This window comes from Fringilla coelebs, assembly GCF_963513975.1.
Source record: "Fringilla coelebs genome assembly, chromosome: 23".
Taxonomy (NCBI): Eukaryota; Metazoa; Chordata; class Aves; order Passeriformes; family Fringillidae; genus Fringilla; species Fringilla coelebs.
In genome coordinates, this window is record NC_140049.1 from 307,343 (window position 1) to 333,275 (window position 25,933).

The following is a 25,933-nucleotide window of genomic DNA, read 5'->3' on the forward strand; positions in this document are numbered from 1 at the left end:
CTGTAGACCGGAAGCGCGGCCGCCGCCACCCCAACTGTGGGCAGACGCCGTGCAGCCACCATCACAGGAACGGGCAGGTTTTTCGCTACCAGGAGCACGACGGTGGCGGACCTGCCGCGCCCCGGAGCCTCCGTGCATCCCGGCTGTGGTGTGGGGGACGATCGATCCGCGCTTCGCCCTGGAGCGGCAGCGACGGGATCGACGAACGGGCTGTCCCCACTGGCGGAACCCCGCCCCGGTGCTGTCCCGCCCTTGTCCCGGCGTGCCCCGCCGGCGGTGATGGCGGAGGGTAGCAGCGGCGGCGGCGGCGCTGGCGGTGGTGTGAGCGGCCGGGGGCCGCCGTGCCCCGGGGCGGCCTCCGCGTTACGGCGTTGGGAGCAGCTGCGGCGGCGGGCTGCGACGCCCTGGGCCCGCGGGCTCCTGGCCGCGGCCGCCGGGCTCGGGCTCCTGTACGCGGTGCTGCGGGTGCCGGTGCGGCTCCGGGACGGCCTGGCGGCCGGTGAGGGCGGCACGGGGGAACGGCGCGCCGGGGGGAGGCGGACCCTGCCCGTGGAGCCGGGCGTGCGGGCCGGGCAGGCTCGGCCCGCTGTCCCCAGCTGTATCCGGGCTCTATCGGCGGTCCAGCGGCACCGGGCCGAGATTGTCCCGCTGGCCGCGCACTGGCGGGCGGCTCCGCACCTGCCGTGTCCGCGCCTGGGACCCGTTCAGGAGGAACGCTGACGGGCTGGAGTCTGTCCAGAGAAGGAAACGGATCTGGGGTAGCAGGAGCGGCTGAGGGAGCTGGAAAAGGGCTCATCCTGAAGAAAAGGAGGCTCAGGGGGGACCTTGTGGCTCTGCACAGCTCCTGCCAGGAGGGGACAGCCGGGGTGGCCGGGCTCTGCTCCAGGGACCAGGGACAGGAGAGGGGGACAGACACGACTTCCAACTGTGCCAGGGGAAGTTCAGGTTGGACATCTGGGGGAATTTCTTCATGAAAAGGGTGGTCAGGCTTTGGAATGGGCTGTCCAGGGAGGTGTTGGAGTCCCCACCCATCGTTGTACCCAGGGAGCAACTGGACCTGGCACTCAGTGCTCTGTCTTGTTGGCAAGGTGGGGATTGGTCGCAGGTTAGACTTGATAAGGTTGTTTCCAAACTAATTGGTATTCTGATTCTGTGCGTCCGTCCCAGCCGTGCCTATGGGCAGGTCGTGCATCCCGCCTTTGCTAGGTGACACACTGAGCTTGTCACCTAACCCCAGGGTTAGGGACACAGCCGAGGACTGGGCAGTCCTGGAGCAGCTGAAAACAGCCAAGGCACTGCCTGAGTGCTGCTGTGTGCTCCCACCTGGGGTCTGTCAGGCTGGAACCCTGCCCTGTCCCAGTCCAGCCTGTGCTGGTGGCAGGTGACAAGGCTGATGTGCAGTTTGAGTCCAAACCATGGTCAGAGCACCACTGGATAACTGCATTCTCTGCATTGTGCTCTCATAGCAGGAGGGAGAGGTCTGTGGAAAAAATATGTTAGCACTGAATGTAAACCTTGTTATGGTTCACCAGCCACTGTATGGGTGAAACCATAAGATGCTCTGTCTAGAATGTGCAGTTGTTTTTTTTTTGTGGGATATAAAAATTGGCTGTCACAGGTAGATACAAACAAAATAATATGTGGTGAGGGTTCCCCTAACGGTGTAGCATTATAAAGCTACTGGGGCTATAGTGTGCTATGTATTTAGCATGGTATTTGTCATTCTTTAATAGACAAGCTACTTACTTTTTCAGTTCTACTTATTAAGTCTTTGATTTTGTTTCTCTTAACAGTGACCATGTTCTTAAGCACTTTGACTCCAAAATTCTACTTTGCCCTTACAGTAACTTCATCTTTTATATCTGGACTGATATTTGTAAGTAGTCCACTTCTTTTTTGTTAAACAACTTTAGCACCTCTCAGATGACTTTATGAGGGGTAAAGGGAGTGAATATCAGACTCTAGAGGGTGCCTTTGTGCTGGGAAGGAACTTCTCTGATGTATTGTTGCAGCTCTTGTGCTGTGTTGTATGTTGGGACTGTATGAGTCTGAGAAGATAACTTGTGCAGAATGCTGGAATGGTTTACCTGCAATGCACAGCTCCAGCTGCTCCCCTGGGGCCCGTCACTGCTCACCAGAGAGAGCAGACCAGGCTCAGGATCCAGGCTGGTCCACGGCTGACAGTTTGGTGTAATCCTTGAGGGCTTGTGGTATGCAGGTAGTTTAAGAGCTTCAAAAAGAGATGGTAATATTTCTGGCCCAGAATTTCTGCTAAGTGACTGTTATTGCTGTTAATTTAGCCTTGTCTCTTTGTTAGCCTCTCTCTCTGGTTTGCAGAACATCTCAGTTTAATGGGCCATTTTATCCTTGATTCTTCTAGATTATTTTTGTGAAATAAAAAACTACACCTGTGTTGAATACTACAAATTTGGTACTGCAGGTAGGGCTACAGCTTGAAATATCCTCACCAGAAAAGAGGGTATAATGGTTTTTTGCCTCTGTTCACAGTTTCCCTATACAGGTACTTCTGAAAGGGTTTCTGAGTTACCCTAATGGCTTTGGGAGGGAGGAACATAACATTTGACTAAAATTTTGCTGGTTTTTTTTCAATCTCTTTTATGTTCTGTGGGTGATCCTGCATGACAAGACAGACCAAACTAGATCATGAGTGTTACTCTGTGTGGAGATAAGTTCCACCCCTGGTCATTAGCAAGGGCACAGACTCGCTGTGAACGCTCTTCGTCCCTCATGTTTGCTGGGAAGGGTGTCACCTAAGGAACTTTGTGGTGCTTTTTTCTCCTGTGACAGGTGTTTGAGTGGTGGCACTTCCGAAAATATGGCACATCTTTCATCGAGCAGGTTTCTGTGAGCCACTTGAGGCCCCTCATTGGGGGTGCAGAGAGCAGCCCCCCAGCCCCAGCAGCTTTCTTGGCAGGGGAGAATGAGACCAGCAGGCAGAACATGCCAGGTGATTCCTGATGTGTCCCAGGAGCTTTCCCTAAGCTTTGAGGTGGCTTTTAATGGCTTTGGCTCTGCATTAGTGCTTGTACAAAATGGACAAAGCCTGCATCTTACAAAGTATTTAGTTAGCAATGCTAAAAATAAACGAAATAATAATGGTTTTTCACTCTAAACCATTCATTGTTAAATATATGATTTAAACAATGTTATACATTTAGCTAAAACTGTTTCAGTAACTTTAGTTATTTACTGTTCTGAAATAAATATTGCATGAGTGTACATGCATTGCTAATCTTCTTGCCCGTGCTTTTGTACCCCAGCAATGTTGGGGAGCAAAAATATTTATGGAATAGCAGAAGTTTATGAAGATGATGATTGCATAATAATAAAATTAAAGCAGGTTTTGAAAACACAACTGATTTGGATTACTGCATTTTAATGTCAAGGTAATATTTCCTGTGCTTTTAATTTAAAAAATACTTTTATTTTGTTATTCCTCAGAGTGCAAAGTGTGGCGAAATCCTCTCAATCTTTTCAGAGGGGCAGAGTATAGCAGGTATTAATTTTCTTGCTTTCCACTGCATATTTTTAAATTTAATCAGGGGCATGCACATGACTTCTTCACAGAGCTTGCACTGGTAATGTCAGGAGACAGCTGGAGACCTGCAAGATTATAGGGGTGATTGATACCAATCCTATGTTTAAAAGGCACCAAGCCAAGCTTTGGCAGTTTTGATGTTAAGAACAAAAATATTACTGTAACATCAGGGCTTTTTGAGAGTAAAGTAGGAAAAAAAACTTTATTCAGAGGTTGAGACAGTGATTCTCAATCTAAATTCTCTTTTATTAGACTATATTGTAAGTCTTGTAGTGTTACTTTATGGGAAAAGCTGCTTTCTAGGAAGCCAGTCGCCAAGTTGTTTAGAACTTCACAGGTTATTGAACAGTGGTACTTGAAACTTTGTGTTAGTAGTTTTAGTCTTTTATTACAGATTTTCTGCACTAGGCGCATCAGATATCACCTTGATATCAGCATTTTTAATTGCTAGGAGTGCCTCTTACTGAAATCTGTTGTTTTAGGTACATGTGGGTGACTGGGAAGGAGCCTCTTACTTACTATGACATGAATTTGTCTGCTCAAGATCATCAGACCTTTTTCACGTGTGACACGGATGCCCTCCGGCCTTCAGACACAGGTACTGATGTCTGTGTAAGGTGTGGAAGTGTTGGACAGTGTCAAGGGTGTGTTTCTAGTGAACTTGAAAGTAGTGCAAGTTGTCGTGCCAAATATTTCATGAAACTACAGCCTTTCTCAACTGCTGAAGAGGTTTAATAGAGGTAGAGGATCATAGAGTGGTTTGTGTTGGGAGGGACCTTAAAGCCCATCCAGTTCTGCCCCCTGCCATGGGCAAGGACACCTTCCACTAGACCAGGCTGCTCCAAGCCCCTTGAAATTTAGTGTTTAGTGAAATTTAGTAGAAAGATGTTGCTTTACGTTGTGCATTCTCTACAACTTCAGTGCTGTCACAGTCCTGATACTTTTTAAGATCTCACACATTTCAAATAATTAACACAATATTGCAAACCTGGATTATATTCTCAACAGCCAAAATGTGGTCTCATTTAAACCTTAGTAATGAATAGTGCAGTCTCCAGATTTTTTTCCTTGTGTTCCACATGTTTAGTGCAGAAAGTGTTCTTTACCTGGTTATTGTCAGAGTGGGTGTGAATTATTGTCAATTTGTCACATTCCAGAGGTGTTCCTTGTCAGCTGGCTGTGACATGTTTGATATGAAAGATGTGTTTTTATTTCACAAAAGGGAGTGAATTGTCTCGCTTGCTGAGCCAAGACTAATATTTTGTTTCCGAAAGAAAACTCAAATATTTTTCCACGTTATTCTTGCTGGACAGCATGAGGTTTTGTTCCAAAAGAAACATGTATAGATTCTTCAGTTTTCTTATCGTCCTTGAGATAGGCCAGATATAGAACTCCATGAATGTAAGGTTTTGGAGTTCTTTCAGAACTGGTTTTTAGTGTGAAAGTTAATAATTCTGCATAGAAAATGGTACTTCTGAAAGTGTTGTTTTCCTAGAAGGTGGTTTTCAGTTTGTGTTTTCCAGTTTTACCAAATGGAAGCATGGTAGGAGGGGTTTAGAGTTATTGCATTGAAATAATTTTGAATTCTAGTTGTAGTTCAAAGGACACTTCTGAATAGATTGCACCCTTTTTACTTTTTCCCAAACCAAATAAGCTGATAAATGTATATCTTGAATTGGCTTTGCCTTGTGATGCCACTCAAATGCGCTTTGTAAATTTAAAAATAAATTGTTAACCCTTCATGATCTGACAGTTGTCTAAAAATAATCATGGAACAGAATCCCAGAATATTTTCGGTTGGAAGGGACCTTAAAGCTCATCCAGCACTGCCATGGGTAGTGCCACCTTCCATTATCCCAGGGTATTCCAAGCTCACGTCTGGCCTTGGACACTCCAGGAATCCAGGGGCAGCCACAGCTGCTTAATATTTAAGTATAAAACTCTACCTGTGCAAGACAACACTTACTCCATCACTGTTTCCTTTGAAGTTCTGTTTGAAAGCTTAAATTAAATTTTTTTGCAGGTCTGTGCAAGAACCTGTGTATAACAATTGCTCCTGCCAAGCTTTCAACAAGTCTTAGGAAATGTTTCCAAAAATCTGTAGCAATTTAGAATTGTACATCTGCCCGGTTATGTAAGCTGTGTCTGTGCTCCGGGTAGGAGTTCTGAAATGGTCAGTGAGGAATCTTCCTGGTGGTGTTGCTATCTTACACTAAATTTGGGCTGTAATGAGCTGTTGCAAGGATTTGATGCTTGTGGTAGGAACAGGCTGAAATTCAAACATGTGTCTGTTCTTCCTTATGACAATCATACAGCAAACAGGAATTTTCAGACTGGAAGGGAATGTTAATTAGGGCTGGCTCCAAGCAGCCAGTGTTGCCTCTGCTGGCTCCCAGCTCTTTCACAGGTGTCCATGTCCCTCACCAGCCTTTCCATGTGTTTTCTACAGTTATGCAGAAAGCGTGGCGAGAGAGGAACCCGCAGGCCCGGATTAAAGCAGCGTATCAAGCCCTGGAGTTGAACAATGAGTAAGTTTGTACATTCAGTTGCTGTATTTCTGGTGTGAAGGATTAAGTGGAAGGATACTGAGCACACTATCAGTTTCTTCGTCTAATAATTAACTTACAGCAAAGTTCTGAATGCTTAAGGGAGACTCTTTGGACTGGGAATTGCACATGGGGCTGCAAATTGCCCTGAAATATTGAACTCTTCTACTAAAAACATCTTTTGTGCAGCTTTTTTTCTTTAATCGCTGTTAGTGGCAATAACAAATGAGAAATCATATTCAGGTATGGCACAAATGCCACTCCTGTAAAGGAATTAAAAATACTCTGTAGCATAAACCAAAGAATTTCACTCACAACTGTGATCCACTTTGCTATGTTGTCTTGTTATTTTTGAATAAAATGTTTTAAAACCTCCTGTTTTTTAAAAAGCAAACCAAACAATGAAAAACCTTTCCAGATAATTACAGACCATTTTTACAGTTTCAAGGAGAATAATTTAACTTGCTTTAACAATTTTTTCCTTTGCTTTTGCTCCAAATGGGAGGAGTATGTGTGGCTTTTTTCTGTAAAATGGAAAAGGTTTATTTTTTCCTGTCACTCCCCCTTTGAACTCAAGTCAGCATTTTGGAATTTTAATACTGTCAATGCTTGCATCTTAAACATAAGTGAATCTTGCCCATTTCTAACACTTCTATCACTTAATAAAAATACTAAACTTCCTCCCTCAAGATAATTAGTAGGTTTTTCTCTTATTTCAGTTGTGCTACTGCATATGTCCTCCTGGCTGAGGAAGAAGCAACAACTATTGTGGATGCTGAGAAATATTTCAAGCAGGCTCTGAAAGCAGGAGAAATGATTTACAGAAAATCTCAGAACTGCCATTCCCAGAGCCCCCAGCATGAAGCACAGCTGAGTAAGGACTTTGAATCACATGAACTCCTGGGTTTGTGTGAGCAGAAATGTAAAAATAAAGTTATAATTATGAGGAGGTAAGGATTGAAATTGATAGACTAATATTTTTGTCTTTGTAATCAGGAAGAGACACCAATGTATTAGTGTACGTGAAAAGGAGACTAGCTATGTGTGCAAGGAAACTTGGGAGAATACGAGAAGCAGTAAAAATGATGAGAGATGTAAGTAAAAGTAAAAAAAAAACCAAACAACTGAGTTAACAATTGTTTTCAATCACATTGTCCTAATTGATGGTTTTAAGTTCATTTCTAGGCATCATAATTAATCTCATTGAATTATTTCCCCATGAGTTTGCACATGATTGAAGGGGGCTTTGTGTAACCGGGTCTTGTAGGAAATGTCCCTGCCCTTCTGCTATGGCAGGGGGCTGGAATGAGATGAGCTTTAATTGCTTCCCACCCAAACCATTCTGTGATTTTTATGAAATGATGCAGTTCTTTTCATGCTGCTTCCATGCCAGTCTCTAACACTCTGAGACAAAAGGATATTAAAAAGCCCTACATTATTGTACTGATTTCTATTAAGTATTTCAGTGATTCAGCTGTAATTCTACATGTAATTTATTTCTCATTTCTGATTTGCAGTTGATGAAAGAGTTTCCACTTCTCAGTATGCTGAATATCCATGAAAACCTCCTAGAGGCCCTTCTGGAGTTACAGGCTTATGCAGATGTTCAGGCGGTTTTAGCCAAGTACGATGGTAAGTGATGCCTGTTGGAAAATGTGGGTGTTTTTGAATAAGAGAATAAGTGAGGTGGGCAAGGGATGTCTGTCCACAGGCAGGAGTGTACCCATGACCTCATCAAGGTGAGCAGACTCCTCCCTTCACCTGTAACAAATAGGTGCTTGCAGAGTACAGTTCTCCTTTTGACTGCTGAGGTCAAATTTAGGCAAACTAAATTGCATATAAATTACTTTCTGTGTTTTTAAGTTACTGCTAATCTGTAAAGAAATCCTCACTTCAATTCAAGGATTATTTTAATTAATCTCTTCTACATCCCTGGATATGCCTAAATTCATCAGCCTTTTTCAGCCAGCACATAGCCCTGTAAGTAATTGATGTAAATAAGCTGGAAAAGGTAGTTTTCCTTTTTGTCATCTTCCAGGCTTGGTCTTGTGCTTCTGTAATACTGAGGTTTTTTGTCAGAGATTAGCAGTGTGCAAACATGCTGCTGCCAGAGATCAGTGGGGTGCATCAAATGGTGTAACTTGCTTTCACTTTCTGTCTTGATTAGTAGGTTTTGGATATTGTGTAAGTCTAAATAAATGTTAATAAAGTATATACTTTTTTTTTTATTGCCCTCAGTTTTGCCACCTGGATAGTGCCCACTGCATGAGTATACAAAAGGCTGCTGTCAAATTAGGGCCTTAAATCACCTTTGGAATGGAGGGACATAGCAGTATTTTATAACAGTTACTGTCAGAAGTTGTAGAGTTCTCTCTTATGTCAATTCTTTATTGCCTCAGGGAATCAAAGGTATGATATTTTTGCCCAAATCCTGTGCCACTTGTACATGGTCAGCCTAGCACCCTGCTCCCATTCCTTGATCCTCTTCTGGGTAGATTCTTCTTTAATTTATGAAAGCCATTTGCACTTTGCCCAGTGCTTCTTTCTGTTAACACCAGGAATTGCGACACTTTCTTTAGAAAGATTTTTTTTTCTGAGCATCTGGAAAAATGAGTACAAGCTTCAAACTCCCTGCAGCACCCCTGTGTTTGGCTTGACACAACAGCCAGACTTGTAGTAAGTGATGGACAGGCCCAGGACGGGATTTACAAAAAAAGCAGGAACCATCTGACTATACACAACGTGGTACTTGGGAATTAGACCCCAGACTTTGTCTGCTTTTAAAGTAAACTTGCACTGTGGAGTGCTAACCTTCTAATCTGTAATTGTCAGCTCAAACTTGGCTTCAGATATGCTACAAAGCTACAACTAACAGAATTTTCCTCCATGGAACTGCAGAAGAACGGAAATCACATTTTTGTTAAAATGCATCTACCTGTCTGTAATGTAATTTCTTGCAGTCAGCTTCTGGTCAGTCTCTCAGTATTGTATAAAACTGTGTTAATGTACAGTTGCAAAATTAGGTAAAGATCAGAAGCTTACTTTAAATCTTTGTGGGTTAATGCAGGAAATACATTCTGTTCTTAAGTGTATTTATATGCATATTTCTCTTTGGATTCAATTTCAGTGTGTTGGTACATTTAGAAACAAATGGTGACTATCACCTAAATACAAGTTAGGGTTTTCAATATGAGACTGACTAGTGACTGTCAGAAAAAAGAAATTCAAAGTTTCTAATCACAGCTGAAATGTTCCAGATGTTAAATTCATTGTCTCCCATTCCCAAGGAAAAGTCTTTAACTCAAAGGCTGTGGGATTAAAATGATTGTATTGCCTTAGAATCTTACATCTTAATTATTTTATTTTTTCACAGATATCAGTCTTCCCAAATCAGCAGCAATATGCTACACAGCAGCTCTGCTAAAAGCCAGAGCTGTTTCAGAAAGGTAAGCAAGGACCTGTGTGAAAGCAACGGTTTGCCGCTATATTTTGGGTTCTGTTGTAAAATATGAAGGAAAAAGGTCTAAATCCTTTATGTTTTAAAATTACTTCTAATCTGTAAAGAAACCTTTGTTCGATTAAAGGATTATTTAAATTTTTTAGTCTTTTTTTATGCCTAATTATGTAGCAATTACATTTCTGAGAGCAAGTTGAGTGTGTTTATATATATATGTGTGTATATATATATACACACACACACATATATTTGTGTGTGTAATAAAATACCATTTAAAACTACTTTTAAGCATCCATAGAGTTAGTATAGGGGAGGATGTTTTTCAGAAGCCCATGTATTGGTCAAGTGCTTTTGTGTAAATTCTTTTTTCAGTGTTTTGCTTGGGATTTATGTTTTAGATATTTGTGGTAGTTGATGCTGGCATTTCACTGTGGTCTGAGCCCAGCCCCACCTCCCAGCAGGTGATGCTATAACAGGGAGCTGAAAGTCAAGATCAACGTGAATTTTCATGGTCAAATGTCATGGGTAGCAGTCAAGATACCTGACTTAACATGAACATTTTTCTCCTAGAGGGGTTTGTTTATCTTTCGTGACATATCGACCAATTTTTAATGAACTCTGAGCTTGCAGTGCAAATAAACACCTGGTTAGCATTTATTATTTATTACTTTTGTTCAAGGTGTGTTTTTCCCTTCAGGTTCTCCCCAGAAACTGCCTCCAAGAGAGGACTTAGTACAGCAGAAATTAATGCTGTAGAAGCAATTCACAGAGCTGTGGAATTTAACCCTCATGTTCCAAAGGTAAGAGTATTTTATTTCCTGTTGGACCACTTGTAATGTATTCTGAAAAATACGGTATTATGATATCATTTTGTTATTGGAGCCTTTCTAGCCCCATATTTTCTTGAATTTGGTTATAACTCCTGCTATGGAGTTGTTAAAAACATTAGTATTCATATAATAAATATTTTGTGGCCAGTTTTTTTTTTTTAAATAATAGCTGATGTTCAAACAGGGTTTTTTGCACAAAAATTTAAACTTCAATTTTCCTAACTCATTGGAAATTCCAGTAATGTATTACTGAAGGCCCTTTTCTCTCAATAAGGGTGAACATTAATAAGTATAAATGTAGATATTTAAAGTCATAAAATAATCACAGAATGGTTTGTGTTGGAAGGCACCTTAAAGATATCTCATTCCAGGACCCTGCTTCCAAGTCCCTAAAGCCAAATTAAGTTCTCCAAACAATAATCACTCTAGTATTCCAAACCCCTTTATTCTGCTGGGCTTCCAACCATGGCTCCATGGTTATTGAATGATCTGCAGTCACTTATTTTCTTCATCCACGTGTAAACAAGATTAAGAGTCTGTATCACCACAGGCTGTAATTTAATGTCTGGCATCAAAACACAGATTGCACAGAGCATTGGGTGAAAATAAAGTCTCGCATTGCTTTTTACTGTACTGGGGATGCTTTCAGTGTGAACCTTGAAGCAGAGGCTGGCTCAGTGCGGGGTCTAATCCTCTGCAAATGATGATGGAGCCCCAGTGGCTGCTGCTGGGGAGGCTGGAATGATGCGGCTGCTCCGTTCTGTCTGCCTGTCCAATCCAATAGAATGTGCACTGAGGAAGCTAATTGCTGGGAGAAATTGCTGCTTCTTTGCATGACTGATCAAGAGCGTAGCAAGTTCATTTCAGACAGTCTCAGACAGATTTTTCTTTAGCCTCTGCCTTTAGGGGCAGAAGATTATAATGCATTATCATTATCTAAAAGTTCTTTTGTTTTGGGTATCCTCCAGTTGCTTCTGGAGCCTCATATACCTTTTTAAAGAAGTTAGAGATCATTTCAAACAGGCAGTTGTTAAAGTATGGTCTGTAGTTCTGCAGACACATGCAGAGACTGAATCCAGGTTTCAGTACTTGATTTTCTCTTCTAATTTTACATCTGTCATTCTTCATGGGTTTTTTATTACAACATTGCCTTGAGGCACCAACTGGTTAGATGACAGAGCAGAACTTTACTGGTGCAGGCTGTTTAGAGCTCTGAAGTGTTTATGGTCAGAGCAAACAAGTGAATAAGGGCAGAGAAGTGAAGCAACTTGCCCAGTGGACCACAGAGGGAGGAGAAAATCTGATCTTTGAATTTCAACTCTGGCCTATCCCATAGACTAAAAATCAGTGTGTAAAGCAGGAAATCCCTCTGCACATCGTATGAAAGTGATTGTATTTGTTTATAATATTTTGCATAAGGAAAGGAAATTGTTTCTTTTTGTCCTGCTTTTACAAGGTTGGGGTTTGTTTGGAAAGTTAGAACCAGCTAGAAAAGTGGTCCTCTTAAGCCATTTCAAATCAGAAATCTGTAGCTGAATTGTGGTTCTTTATGAAACAATCTTTTGCAGTCGTCTTCTGAATATCTTAGAGATTTTTATTGTGTAGAAAGACTTCAAAACCTTCAGTTCACTACTGAGACACCTTCAGTACTGTCACCTTCCCTGTTTTATGCATAAACATGGATGTGAAAACCTGCCAGACTGGAATTTTTCTGTTTATGTGGTAACATGGGCTCAGAGAGAGCTAAAGGCTGGAGTTGAGCATTGGTGTGTTGTGGCAATACTTGCAGTGGAGCTTCACCACCACTGCTGGGTTTATATTCCCAGTTAGCATAATGGAAAAGCGGGCACTGTGGTGAGCATGAGGATTGGGTCAGGGGTCAGATATTTGAGACCATTTTCCCACAGCAGTGCTGTGTGAGTGATCCTTTACTGTGTTAAAAAAAAAAAAAAAAATTGAAGAGGATTAGAGAGGATTAGCAAGAATATTACCCTCCGGAGTGCAGGCCCAAGGCACTGAGAGAAGAACCTAGCCAGGCAGCAAATGTGCTTTATTTGGCTGGGGCACAACCCCTCCTACATTCCTTGAAGAGTCTGAATGGGAAAAGTTAAGTCCTCAAACTGGATTAGTAAATAATCTCATAGTTTGTGGCATCTGCTGAAATAAATCGGTGAGTTAGCTGCATTCTTACACTTTGGGGGACACTCCAAGGAATTGCCAGCTACGTTGATCAAAGATGTGGATTAACTTTGGCTGTTATTGAATGAGTCACTATATGGTAGGAGAGGACAGCTCACAGGTAAATACCAGAGCTGAAACTGTCATTTCATTCTTGTAAAAATATCATCTGTTTTTAAAAGCTAAGTTCAAATGAATACCTGACTTTTCTAATGTACCATAAGAGAATATGGTACGTTTAAAAAATTGCATGTTCTGTGTTGCAAAGAAATAGGAAATGACTAATCCTTGTGTTCTTTGACCCCTCTGAGCATCAGATTTTCTGCTGATGGAGGGAAAGGGCTGAAATTGAAAAAAACTGACATCAAAGATACTTTGTGGTGGCCCAGTAAGACCACATTAAAAGAATTTCCTCGATTTGGTTTATTATTCTTCTTTTGGTTAGCACACTGACACTTTCAGGTTTGCTGCTCATACTTCAGAACTAACAAGTCCTCAGCCACCTTCATTGAAACTCAGTGATGAAGTAATGAACAAAAAACCTGGTGGTTTGGGGTTTTTTATCAGCCTAAATTTGTCCCTCATTGGTGTTGCACCTGCAGCATTATACTTAATGTCTGTTCCACCAGAGTGTATTTTTATTTGTCTTACTGAAGCTGTATGTTTTTCCTTGATTTTTTTTTTTTTTTTGTGTGTGTGAAAGCCTCATTTAAGAGTCATACACACAGGAGTGTGTTTTGCTGCTTTTCGTTTCTCACTTAGTGCAGCCTGGCTGCTGTGGGCTAGAAGCTGGCCCTGGCCCCTTCTATGATCAGTTACGCCTAAAATGATCAATTATGTTTCCCAATCAAAGGTTTTGGAACATTCTGTGTAACCAGGTGTACTTTCCATTTTTCCTTTCAGTATTTACTAGAAATGAAAAGCCTGGTGCTGCCTCCAGAGCACATTCTGAAGCGTGGGGACAGTGAGGCAGTAGCCTATGCTTTTTTTCACCTCCAGCACTGGAAGAGGATAGAAGGGGCTCTCAATCTGCTGCACTGCACATGGGAAGGCAGTAAGTATCTCCTTTTATTCTTTTCTGTACAGTAGACTAGTCTTTCTGCCTTTACCCCCCTCAGACATGATTGGTTCTCTTTGTGAGAAGCTAGTTGCCTGATTAGATTCAGATCTAATGTCACTCACCCTTTTTGCAGCATTTAGGATGATCCCATACCCATTAGAGAAAGGACATCTTTTCTATCCCTACCCGAGCTGCACAGAGACAGCAGACAGAGAACTGTTGCCAAGTAAGTGGTTTCTAAGCAGTAATGATAATAAAACACAGGCTAAGGACGTATTCCGTTTGTGGTATTTTGTATTTACCTTACTGTGATTTTTTTAGTTTGAGCTTCCTGTGAAGGGGATTCAGCTATTTGTTGATGTCCCTCCCAACAGATCCTGAAGCACTTGACTTGTGTGTGTGGTAAATGTCAGCTTGATGCAGTAATAACCTAAGTCCTTCAGAGATTAAATCTCTGTGTGGTACATTCAGGCTGAGCCTTGAGAACAACAAAGTTGACCATTGGTTAAAAATTACTTTTAAAAGAATTTGTGGATTTGACTGCTCTTGTAGCAAGGAATCAGTCCATGGTTCCAGTCCTGCATTGGGTATCCAGTAAAACCTGTCTGTGATATTGCAGAGAATCTTTGGGTAACCTGTAGCTTCATAGAACATGGATTGCTTTCTGTCATTTATTCAGTGGTCTGTATTGATCTGCTGGCTGCCTCCTGGAACTTTTTCTACATGTATTTCTATGGATTTATGCTAATATTTGATACTGAAAAGTAAGTTGTATCCAGCTGCTCTTTGCTTCAAGGTTACTTTATGCAGTGATGAGCCTACATGTTTTTTTCTACAAATAGACTATATCATTACTGCCTGTACTCATGATTTAGGAAAATAGCATTAATTTAGATTAGAATTGAGCTGTTAATTATACATCTTAATTGAATTCCTTTGGGGTTGAACTTCTATATCTTGAAGAAACACAATTCCCCTGGGACTGGAAAAGGCTACTGCAAAACCACCAGCAGCCCTACAGAGACCACAGCTGCGGAAAGGAAAACTGCACAGACGTGTTTCTATTTAAAAGCCTGAAGTTATATTTAAAATGTGTAATTTAAATTTGCCCCCAGACTGCTTTAAATTACTCATTTCTCACTTATGCAGGATATTGCACAAGGAATTCCTTGGTTAGCAACTAACCCTAAATTGTAGACTTCCCAGCATAATTAAACACCAACACATGCAGATATTTCAACAGGATCACTCACGCATTCCTGTTTTGTTTTAAATATAGAACTACCTATAAATAAAATCATCTTAACACTTTTATTGCAGTACTTCTTCAAGAAATCTTGACACTTAATTTTTAAAAAAATTATCTATTTAAAATAATGTTGACCAAATGAATGATTCAAAAAACCTGCATTGGTGTGATGAGTAACACTTCTCAAATGTCTGTGAAGTCTGGAATTAGCTTTAGTTGTCTTTACCTATCTTGAATTTGGTTTTAATTTCCCAGTGTATGAAAAGTTACTGCAAAAAGAATTAATTCCTATTTTTTAAACACTTTCCTAAATTATATTGCTCCATGTTTTAGAAATGATGTTTCTATATAGTATGAATCTCTGGGTACCATTAACATCTCTGATGGATGTTAGACATGGATCTCCAAATAGTCTATGTAATTGTGCTCCAAAATCATATCATTAAAACCAAAACAAACCCTGAGCACTTTGCCATTAATGAATTGCAACAGCACGAGACACTTTTGCTGGGTTTACTCTTCTAATGGTGCTTTAATGTGTTAGCATTCAGAACCACTAACTGGGAGGGTAAAGTGTTTTTTCCTCCAGAGACTTCAGTTTAAGAAAGAATGCAATTGTATTTTCTCATTTTACAAATAAAGGCTCATTTATAATTTTAGGTTTTTGTTAGTTTTAAAAACAGCTTGTCAAGAAGGGCAATCCTTTTATAATTACTTATGTCTACAGAAACTATTTTTTTCTTCATTTAAAAATCTTCTGAAATCATTAGATAGAAATCAGAGCTGGAGGTATCCAGAGCCAGTAATTGCAAATTCACTCAGCAGGTCCTCGGTGAGTGACCAGTAGTAGTGTTGTGAGTGCTGAAAGCTCCACATGCCACCCTTAGCCTGGCTGATCACCTGCTTTGGATTTCGTTACCAGAGATTGGAAATTGCAAGGAGCTGCTATGTACAGAATTTATAACCCCGTCCTGGCACTGTTTTCTTTGAGGTCTGCTCTGTCAGCTGCTCTGAACAGATTTACTGTACTCTACAACCAGAAGTCTTCAAGAAGTACTAGGAAATATATGTGCAACATGCTGGTTGTTTTGTACTTGCTCAGCTTTTTACAGGGAGTGGAGATGTGTTGTTCTTTTCAGGTAACAGGATTAGAGCTCTAGAGAGTTGAAAACACCTGAACTGTTTAGTTGGTTCAGGCAATTTTGACAGCTTGTGAACTTTGCAGGTGTTCCCTCTGTCCTGTTAGAAAAGCAGGTACCAAAAGCTGGGCCTGATTAAATAGTTCAAAAATGATGCCCATGCAAGTGAAAAAGAAGCCTGGGAAGAGAATATTAATAATGAAAACAAGTATGTGAAGACTCTTAATAATGAAAACAAGCCTGTGATGTAGGGGAAAAGTTTATAAGAAGTTAAAGTACTGGAACCTAAGATGTGCTGCAGGAGTCTTTCCTTCCGAAAGTCCAGAAATGAGTTACAAGGCCATAAATAATTCAGAAAGCAGTCCTTGATTATCAAATGTCAACATTCTTCCTTTTTTTCCTTTCAGCATTTCACGAAGTCTCCGTTTACCCCCAGAAGGAACTTCCCTTTTTCATCCATTTCACAGCAGGCCTGTGTTCCTTTTCAGCCATGCTGGCCCTCCTTACCCATCAGTTCCCTGAGCTGATGGTCATTTTTGCAAAAACTGTAAGTACTGTCTCTAACATGGGGCTTGTTAAGGTATCTTGTGGGTTTTTGGGAATTTTGAGGTCCAGGGTGAAGTAGCCTCTAGTCAATCTCATGCTTGTGGAGCATAAATTATTTCATCTGTTTTTATAAGAATCTCGGTAGTGACAGACACATGTTGAAATTTGGGCAAAATGTCTACTTTGACAAGACATTAACTATTACTATTACGTACCATAGCTTTGATTTGCTCTGTCATGGTTAGAGAGCAGCATTTCAGCATCAGAGAAATTTTTCCATAGAGCACTGTGGTGAATATGGATTTTATCCTTGTGGAAGTGCACAGCTGCAGTGGGAAAGCCTCAAAAATAAATTTGTTGACTGGAGACTATGAGCAAAATGAGTAAAAAGCAGGCTCAACTACAGGAAACAGGTCTGTGTGAGCATTGAAAAACCACAGCATGATGTAAATGGAATGGATGAGAACCGGTAAATTAACTGGTGACTTCAAACCAGATTCAGAACTGAGTTCAGCTGTCACTTAACCTTTCAGGAGCCCAGCCAGTGGTTGTGTATCTCTTTTTAGGGTTTCTTTCCCTCACTTATTTGTTAGCATCTGCTGTCTGTAACCGTGTCATCTTTCCCTGGATTCTGGAAGCTGAGAAACAAAGTGCATAGGCAGCTTCCTGCTCCAGCTTCTCAAACTACTCCAAGCAGTAAGTTTGGCCTTTACTGAACGGTTGATCTCGTGCAGTAGAGCAGAGTAGCAAATAAAGAGCTCTGAACTCTTAAGGGAATCATTTACTCTGGCTTTGCTAGTCAAAATAGAGGGTAAAAGACATTTGCATTCTGGCTGGTTTAATGCAACAGGTAATGGAGACCCAGGAGGAAAGCCTTTCTTTCTTGTTCCTAGAAGTGTTGTCTTTACTGGTGAGCCCAGTCTAGTGTCCAAGTCATGCAGGTTGGAGAGTGGGGCCTCATTTCCACACAGTGGTGTTGATCTTTATGCTGGAAAACGTAGTTGGACATGCCAGTGACAAATTTCAGTGCTGCTCATAATTGGCTGGGTTCATAGTAACTAGGGGCTAACTGATTGTTTGATTAATTCTGTAAGAGCTGCATTAGCAAAGTTGTATGATTTCCAAAGAGATACAAGGTTATATGTTATGCTAACAAAGAATTGCTTGGTGAAGTTCTCTCTGCTGGGTTTCTTGAACTTGTAAGAAACACTGATACTCAACATCAAAGTAGTATTTCTGTTTTTAGTGCTCACAAACAGGGGTGTTACAACTAGATGACTTTAAAAGTCCCTTCCAACCCAAACCATTCTGTGATTCTGTGTTTCAGTTAATAGATTGCTTCAATAGTTTTACTACAGATAATGCTTTGATGGCTGCTAACACTTTGTACATACTCTCTTGTCTTCTGGAGGTCTGTATTAGTAGCATCTACTTGAATTTTCATACCAAAAATGGAAGATTATCTTCTATTTAATGATACCAGCCTTTCCACTCAAGCGTACTCTAATAAAGCAATTATTATTTGTTATTGAGCATTATATCTTCAAGTAATTCCAGTACTTCAGGCTTTTAAAATTTTTTTTTCCTATGTATTTAATTACTTCAAGTATTTTTTATCACTGTGCTTTAACTTATTAAAGAGAATAATTTGAGGTAATAAAGTTCTAGCTGGTATATCTGGAGTACTTTGGCTGTAGATAAAAGCAATGCAAAATGTATTTCCAACTCTTGAATTTCCAAGAAACCTAGAACACAGTTTTAGGAATGGCAATTGGAAAGTATTGTGTGTATATGGAATTTTTCACAGTAAATCTCCAAGCAGTGACTACTTAGATTACATTTCAGTTACTTCTTAATCAAACTCTTTTTCCAGCAGTTGAATCCACAGCAAGCTGAATGCCTCAGAAGGGGTTTAAGAAGTTGAATACCTTTCTATGGACTTGAAAAGTCTGAGTTTACATATTTTCATTTGTTAGTGCTTGAGTTTGTTTCCTCCATAATAAATCACAGGGTAAACCTTGGCAAATTGCTAAAAATATTGCAAGTGGCCAAAAATCACAAGGAAGCATTTAGTAGTTCCAATGTATACAGCGTGATCCAGCACCAGCAGCGCTGGCAGCGGCAGCCGCGGCTGCCCCGGCCCTGCGAGCCGGCGCCACGGGGATTTCTGCTGTCCTGCAGCCTCAGGGGCTCTGCAGGTGCTGGGGACTGCTGCTGGCAGAACCTTGAGCATTTGCTGATGCAGTTAGAGCCCAGAAGGTGCCCAGAGAAGCTGTGGCTGCCGAATCCCTGAGCGTCCAAGGCCAGGTTAGATGGGGCTTGGAGCAGCCTGAGATGGTGGAAGGTGCCCCTGCCCTTGACAAGGTGTTGAAATTAGGTGATCTTTAAGGGCCCTTTCAACCCAAACTATTCTGTGATTCCATGATAACTGTGTGAGTTGGTGCTGGTGAGCACAGTGAAACAGGCACTGGCAGAGGATCCACAGGAGCTGCAGTGCCAGCACAGGTGCTCCCTGGGCCTCACTGTTTGTTCATTCAGACTTCTGATCTCTTGGAGAATCACACTGTTCTTGATCATTAGACAGCTCTGTTTCTGAAGTAGCTGCTGTTTGGATTTTTTGCAGTAAGTGACAGAAGGGAGGAAGGTATGCAAATGACAGTAATCTGAACTGTCTGAACAAGCCGAAAAATGCTGCTAGATAAACAACTTCTGTCGAAATTGCAGACAAAAGGGTTGGTTTTTCTGATTGGTTTTTCATTCAGTATGAATTTTTATTTTTTAATAATTATATAGATGGAGGACTGGGTGGATGTGTATCATCTTGCAAAAGTGAGGTTACTACAGTTCCATCTGTAGTACAAAGACACCAAGAAGTCTGTGAAGAACACGAGTGATACAGAGTGATAGCAGGCACTGTAAACAGATCTCAGGAGTTCCTGAGAACAATGCACATACCTTAATAGAGTCACAGAATGGTTTGGTGGGAAGGGACCTTAAAGCCCATCCACCTCCTGCCCAGGGGCAGGGACAACTTCCACTATCCCAGGGTGCTCCAAGCCCCGTCCAGCCTGGCCTTGGGCACTTCCAAGCGTGGGGCAGCCACAGCTTCTCTGGACAATTCCAAGTAGATCAATCCCATTTTTTTACATCAGAACTTTATGTTACTGGAATAGACCAGTGTAAATTATTATTAAAGTACTAAAAAAATAGTCCAGCAATGTTCTTGCTGTATTCTACTGAAAACAACTTTATTTTTCAGGGAATTGGACAAAATCCTAAGACAGTCCCTGTTCCAAAGTGGTTTTATATGGATTGCTTGATACTTTCACAACAAAGAAAGAAGTCATGGGATTTAAATTAAAAATTGGCTAATTTTTATGATTGCAAGATTAGGAGAAAACATTTTTCATTCCGGCTATTCCCTCGCTCTCTGTTGGAAGATTCCTTGCCATTTTGTCTGTGGCAGCCGTCTAGGGACAGAAAATAGGGCAAAGCAGAGCCGTGTCTGGCAAGTCCTGCTTTGTGTGACACTCTGCTTTACTTTAAGAACAAATCCCCCTACCACTTTCCCCAAAGCTCATTAAGTGAGATTGGAGAATTAACTTTTTAGCCAGCTGCTGAACTTTTCATATTTATAAACACTTGAGTCTTTTGCTTATCTAAGAGAAAATGTGTATAGTTTGGAGATGTGCACTTCCCTGCCAATGTGTAATGAGTGGTTCTACACTTGGTAGGGAAAAAAGGCCTGAAGTTTCCTGTCAGAGCTGAGTGTCGATGCCAAGGGCAAAGGTTTCTTGCCTTGCTAATCTACATCTTAACTCATGCACTTAATGTGAAGGTGCCACACGCTAACAGGCAGGGAAGAAGCCCACTGCAAGGAAAAGCCCCTACACTGCTGTGAATGTTATGTTTTAAAAGCCTTTTTAATGTAATATTTGAGGTTATGATAGAAGCCAGGAGGGCCAAAGTAAAACTTTCAAAGTAAATGAGTCCTGTTGTTGCTAACTCATGAAATGAGGGTTTGCACAAGGATAACCTGAGTGCCAGCAGAATATCTGGGGGATGGGTTGAGAAGGTGCAGAGGAGTTTGCACGATTTGTTTTAGCCTAATCTTACTTCTGGAACTGTTTAGATGACATCTAGAATATGGATCCCGTCTGGAAGCACAGACTGGTCTTGGTGGATGGGCTGTTCCGTTTGGACAGTGACCTGTAAATAATCTATGCCTGAATATTGAAAAAGTCGGGTGGTCTTTAAGGTCCCTTTCAGCCTAAACAGTTCTGTGATTCTCTGAAAATGCACTGTCCTCTGCTCCCTCGTCTGTTGAGCCCTGAAGGCACAGTGCTGAGCAGCTGGCAGAGTGGTGGTGTGGAGGAATGCCGTCCTAACCCTCGTGCTTCTGCCCAGGTGCTGCGGGTGCTGTGGCCAGTGAGTGCTCCCAGCGTTCTGGCCTCCAGCTGAAGGGACTGCGCCAGGGGTGAGTGCACGAGCCTGCAGCTGGGCCTTCCAGAGGGTTCTTCTTCTTCTCTGTGTCTTCATTAATATCTAACATTTACGGCAAGCCTATTCATGGCGTCAGCAATGAAGGGGTTGGAATTCTGTTGCCCTGAGGGCTAGACACGGGGTGGTTTTTGCTCATACCTTGAGTCTGCAGAAGGAAGTTGGTCTGGAAACTGAGCTGATTTATTGTTGTGTTCTGTTTCTTCCAGTGCTTTGGGACTCTTCTTTCACCCTTCCTCTTCTCTATGGAACACATTGAGGACCTGCTGCTGTCGAGCCCCTGGCATCAGCTGACTGGTGTGACTGGCGTGTATTTTCCATGATAGTTTGATTTTATTCTTATGAGCCTCACTTGGTGGTTGGCTGACTCCCAGTTGTGGGAGCCAAGGAAGAAGTCTGGGCTCTTCAAACTGATATCCTTGACTGGCTTCCATGCTGATGGTGCTTAACATGTGAATTTCTCCTTTGGCCTTAATCTGTAATCATCTAAGAAAATAGTTCTTGTTGAGCAATAGTTTATTGCTCTCTAAATCACTTGGACAACTGGAAGCTCATACTTCCTCTGTAAGAAAGGAGAATACACAAACTGAGCAGGTGTTTGGAGTACTGATGCTTCCTTCTCAGCTGCAGATGCACCAGATATTTGGTTTAGATTTAATTTCATAAGCCTTTTTCAAAATATTTGTTAACAGCAAAGTATGGTTCTGCTTTCTTTATTAAAAGGTTGCTACTTAACACATTGAATTTGTTGACTTCTTGAGTGTCTGTTAAATATAGATTACAATGTGCAAACAAAGATTTGTTTCTTTGTCTTATGAGCTTGCATTACTCAAGGAGACGGTAAACTCCTCTATTTTACATTACTTCTTTAAAATTAATTGTGCATCTTTTATTCTTCAAGACAAGGCATTTTGAAAGACAGGATGGCTTCTGAAACTGCCCAGAGTGTTGTGGTATCTGCAGGGGAGTCTGTTGGGAGACCTGAACCTTCAAGTGTTAGTCCAAAGTAGTTTCACTGTTGTTGTGAAGACTTGAAGAGAATGGAGATGTGGAAAACTCTTCAAAGGACTTGCTTCACATACAGAGCAGCCCTGAGGGTTTGTTTTACTGCAGAGGTGAAAAGATGGCTGTGGCAGCCACGTGGTTTGAGGTAATTGGTGTGACTTCCATTTCCACTCTCCCATTAGAGCAAAAGAAGAATTAATTGTTTTTCTTTTTGCTTATTTTCAAATCCTTCTTTACCTTGTAAACCAAGTTCTGTGAAGCAGAAAGTCACCTCTGCATCTCATGTAAGTGTAGTTTATTTATAACTCTGAAGGGAAACATTCTTGCTTAGGTAGGAATATCATTGTTTGCTCTCCACTGTATATTTCTGTTGACTGGACTTAAATCCAGCTTAACTATTTGAATTCATCAAGGAATCAAAAGGGAAGCCCTACAGAAAGATATTACCAGTGTTTTTAGAGTTACCTAACTACTAGAATGTAATTTTCTCAACTTTCTTTCCAGTTGGTCACTGGGGCAGTTTCTCACCTTGGAATCACTGTGGTGATTAATAGGCCTGTTGTGTTCATGTGATTTCACTTCGTGGTCTGCAGGGGCCCATAAGGTAACCAGCCTAATGCTTTGTAAAGTTGAACCTTTTCCAGCAGTTGTGTGGGGTTATAAATGAAGCTCTGCCTCCCATGTATCATCCCAAGAGCTGCTTTCTCTCACTGTCCTCCCTTGACATAACAGTAACAGAAAGGGGATGGGCTTGTTTTGAAAGGAGAGCTGGCAGCAGGCTGTGTAATGAAAATCTTCCTGTCTCTAGAAGTGCCAGCAATTCTTGAGAAAGGAGTGCTCTCTATACAGGATTGTCCATGTTTTTGGGAAGTGTTCCTTTGCCACTTAGGAGCAGAGACTTACACACCTGACCCTTACCTTAGTAATACCATTATCAGTTATGCTCTGTGTGTGTATCTACACATATACATTTATATCTATATATGCATTAAAAATTACAATTATTACTCAGGACAAGATGAATATTGATGTAATTTCTTTGAAACAAGAACCGTGGTGACTTCACAGCCATTGGGATGGCAATAGCTTTTCCACAAGGCTTTAAGTGGCAGAGGTGAGGCAGTTCAGACTAATAAATATTTCAGGGTAACAAAGTCTGTTCATTGCAGCCCTAGTTCATATGGTCTATAAATCACATCAGAATTCTGGGGAGTAATCTCTGACAGATATTTACCATGCTGGGAGCCCTTCATTTTTGAAATTTGGAATAGATGCCTGTTAGTAGCTTTCATGCATGTATGTCTGGCATAAGGACTTTTCATGCTGTCAGACACCTTGGTCACTGAGGTTATGGGGACAAATTCAAATGGAGATGGCCCTGGGGTGGCTCTCCATCCAGGTTTGTCACAGACCAGTTCCCTTCCTTCATCTCTCCAGCACTGGATAGGCAAGTTTATTCCCTGCTCCTCATCCTGGAATTGTTGTGAGGGTGCCAAGCCTCATAGATCCATGACTCTGAGCAAGGCAGGGTGTAAAGGTCATAGTTGAGACCATTAATAACAAGGTGCAAACGGCTGGTTTATATGTAATGTGAAGCTTTTTACTTATTTCATTTTTGCACTTTGGGGGCTCTGTTTGCTTATGGAGCACTTGGTGTCTGGTACCTATTTAGCCTGAGAGCAGGCAATTGGGTTCCTTCAGGCCTTCAGAGGAATGCAGAAAATTGTTCTCTGGTGTTGTAATTCTGCTGGGATAACTGGAGCTTATTTGTCTCACTGCTTATTAAATGCATACTTGTCTAGAGGTCTAGAGTTTTGGGGTTTTTTTTCTTTTTCTCTTTTTTTTTCCTAAGAAACATTGGGTGAATCCCAAGGACCACAAGTGAGAGGAGGATTCCAGGAGGAGGGGGAGAGGGAAGTGCTTGCACCTCTCCACAAGCTGCATCATGCACCTCCAGTGCCAGCAGAATGAAGAGGTTAAATATGAGAGCAGACTCCCTTAGGGAAAGGAGATGTATATATGGGGCTCGGCCAGACATAAATTACTATTGCCCTTCCCCCTGCTCAGAGGGGAGACAGTGAGGGGAACAGCACCTCCCAAGCACGGATGTTCGGGGTGTGTGGTTGGGAGCCAGTGAGGCTGTGCTGAGGGGTCAGAATGGGCCCAGCTGGGCAGGCCAGGAGCACAGGGCACTGTGGGGTTCTTGGAATCACGGAATACCCAGAGCTGAAGGCACCTGCAAAGATCAAGTCCAGCTGCTGGCCGTGCTCAGGACGCCCCTGTGATCCCCCCTGTGCCTGAAGAGCGCTGTCCAAAGGCTTCTGGAGCTCTGGCAGCCAAGGGGCCATGACCATTCCCTGGTGAGCCTGTTCAGTGCCCTACCACCCTCTGGGGAAAGAACCTTTTCCTGATAGCCAGTCTAAACCTTTCCTCCAGCATTCCTACTCTACCTGCTTCTGAGCAGTGCCCAGCTTGCCCAGTTCTGCTGTTAAAAGGGACAGACTCTTGTCTGCATTTAATTAGGATGGCTGCAGAGGTGATGTATGAGCTGTTGTCACTTGCTTCGGGGAAAAATACCTATAGATCAGTCAGGATGACAGTAGCAATCCCAGTGGGCTTCTGTGTTCAGTGTCCTGTGCTCTGACCCATCTTCACCCATCTTACAGTAAAGGTGGATAAAGAGTAAAGGCAGCTTCGTTTCCAGCTCTGTCTCCTGGCTGCCTCCTCCCTGTCTGGAGCCTCCTTGGCAGGGTGTGCTCTGCACGCCCCAGCCCTTACTGGAGGGACAAGACTGTGATCAGGGATGCTGCTCATGTGCTTGGAATTTTCCTCATTTCCAGCCTCGACTGCTGTTTTGTGCTCTTTGGTGGGATCTTCAGTGAGTCTGGTCATTGGGGAGAGCGAGATAACACACCCTTGCTGACGGCATCACTCAGGGTGCATCCACACAATGAGCGTATTCCTCCACTGGGATCTTCCCCCTTTGGTTCTTTCTGGGCAGCAACATTTTCCTTTTACTCTGGATGCTTTGAGTTGTGCAATCACAGTGCGGCCTCATCGGCTGGACCCTTCTCTTAACAGCCTCCTGATTTCTTTGCTAATATGGCTGTGGGCTTTCATCAGCCATAAAACAGAGTGACACAGTGTGTGACTATTGCATTCTCCTGCCTTGACTCACTGGTGTGATTCCAGAGCAGTGACCCCCTGCTGCTAGCTGGAGCAGCCCTCCATGACTCGGATTCAGGGATATGGGATGTGAAAGCTTGCACAGACCTTGACAGGCTGTGTGAATGTTGGTCCAAATGCCACAATAAATCTGCCCCTGGGGGTTGGGTCTGTTATGGCTGGTTTATAATCCCCCATGGATTACACTGGTCACAGTTACCTGAGCAAAGCCTTCTGTGCCTTTAGGGACCCAGTGGAGAACAGAAAAGGCCCGTGGGGAGACAAGGGGGTGTTGGGATTGAGATGTAGCTTGGCAATGTCTTCAGCTGTATTGCTAAGCTCAAGAATTTACGGGTCTTGCCATTACCGCCATCCCAAAAAATGGTGGAGTCACCTGGGCTAGGGCCTGTTCTCACCCACATGGAGAAAATCAGAATCATAGAATCTCCTGGACTGTGGAAGAGAACCAGAAGGAACATTTGGATGTCAAGTCCAATTCCTGGCCCTGCGCATGATTCCATGTTTCTAATGCCTTCTAGCTCCTCCTGTGTGTCCTGTCCAGCTGCTTCAGAGAAGGTCATATATTCAGAAGCTCATAAGGAATTAATTCTGCACCTTGTCTTTGAGTGCAGCCATGCTTTTGACTGGAAGATAGAAGATGAACTTGCATAAAAGGCTCCCTCCACATTTTAGGCAGAT

General features: G+C 42.2%; 1 protein-coding gene across 2 annotated transcripts; it reads left to right on the forward strand.

Moving 5' to 3' along the window:
• The first annotated feature begins 178 nt into the window (after positions 1-178).
• On the forward strand, positions 179-21,933 carry ST7L (suppression of tumorigenicity 7 like). 2 transcript variants are annotated; one of them, XM_084220780.1, is made up of 16 exons: positions 179-499; positions 1,794-1,876; positions 2,809-2,968; positions 3,463-3,517; positions 4,042-4,157; positions 6,009-6,087; positions 6,825-6,979; positions 7,102-7,199; positions 7,623-7,737; positions 9,479-9,551; positions 10,260-10,362; positions 13,474-13,624; positions 13,764-13,856; positions 16,426-16,565; positions 20,972-21,041; positions 21,274-21,932. In XM_084220780.1, the coding sequence occupies exons 1-15, from the start codon at positions 280-282 to the stop codon at positions 21,023-21,025; spliced, it is 1,695 nt and encodes a 564-aa protein (XP_084076906.1). In that variant the 5' UTR covers positions 179-279; the 3' UTR covers positions 21,026-21,041; positions 21,274-21,932. The 2 variants fall into 2 exon arrangements, with proteins under 2 accessions (XP_084076906.1, XP_084076907.1); XM_084220781.1 differs by having other exon boundaries at positions 338-471; positions 21,274-21,933.
• Positions 21,934-25,933: the final 4,000 nt, after the last annotated feature.

Bases quoted from the DNA above. Each gene is read 5' to 3' on its own strand.
- ST7L (XM_084220780.1), top strand. From the start codon at position 280: ATGGCGGAGGGTAGCAGCGGCGGCGGCGGCGCTGGCGGTGGTGTGAGC. The intron at 6,980-7,101 runs GTAAGGACTTTG...CTTTGTAATCAG, and splicing joins CCAGCATGAAGCACAGCTGA to GAAGAGACACCAATGTATTA. The intron at 9,552-10,259 runs GTAAGCAAGGAC...TTTTCCCTTCAG, and splicing joins GCCAGAGCTGTTTCAGAAAG to GTTCTCCCCAGAAACTGCCT.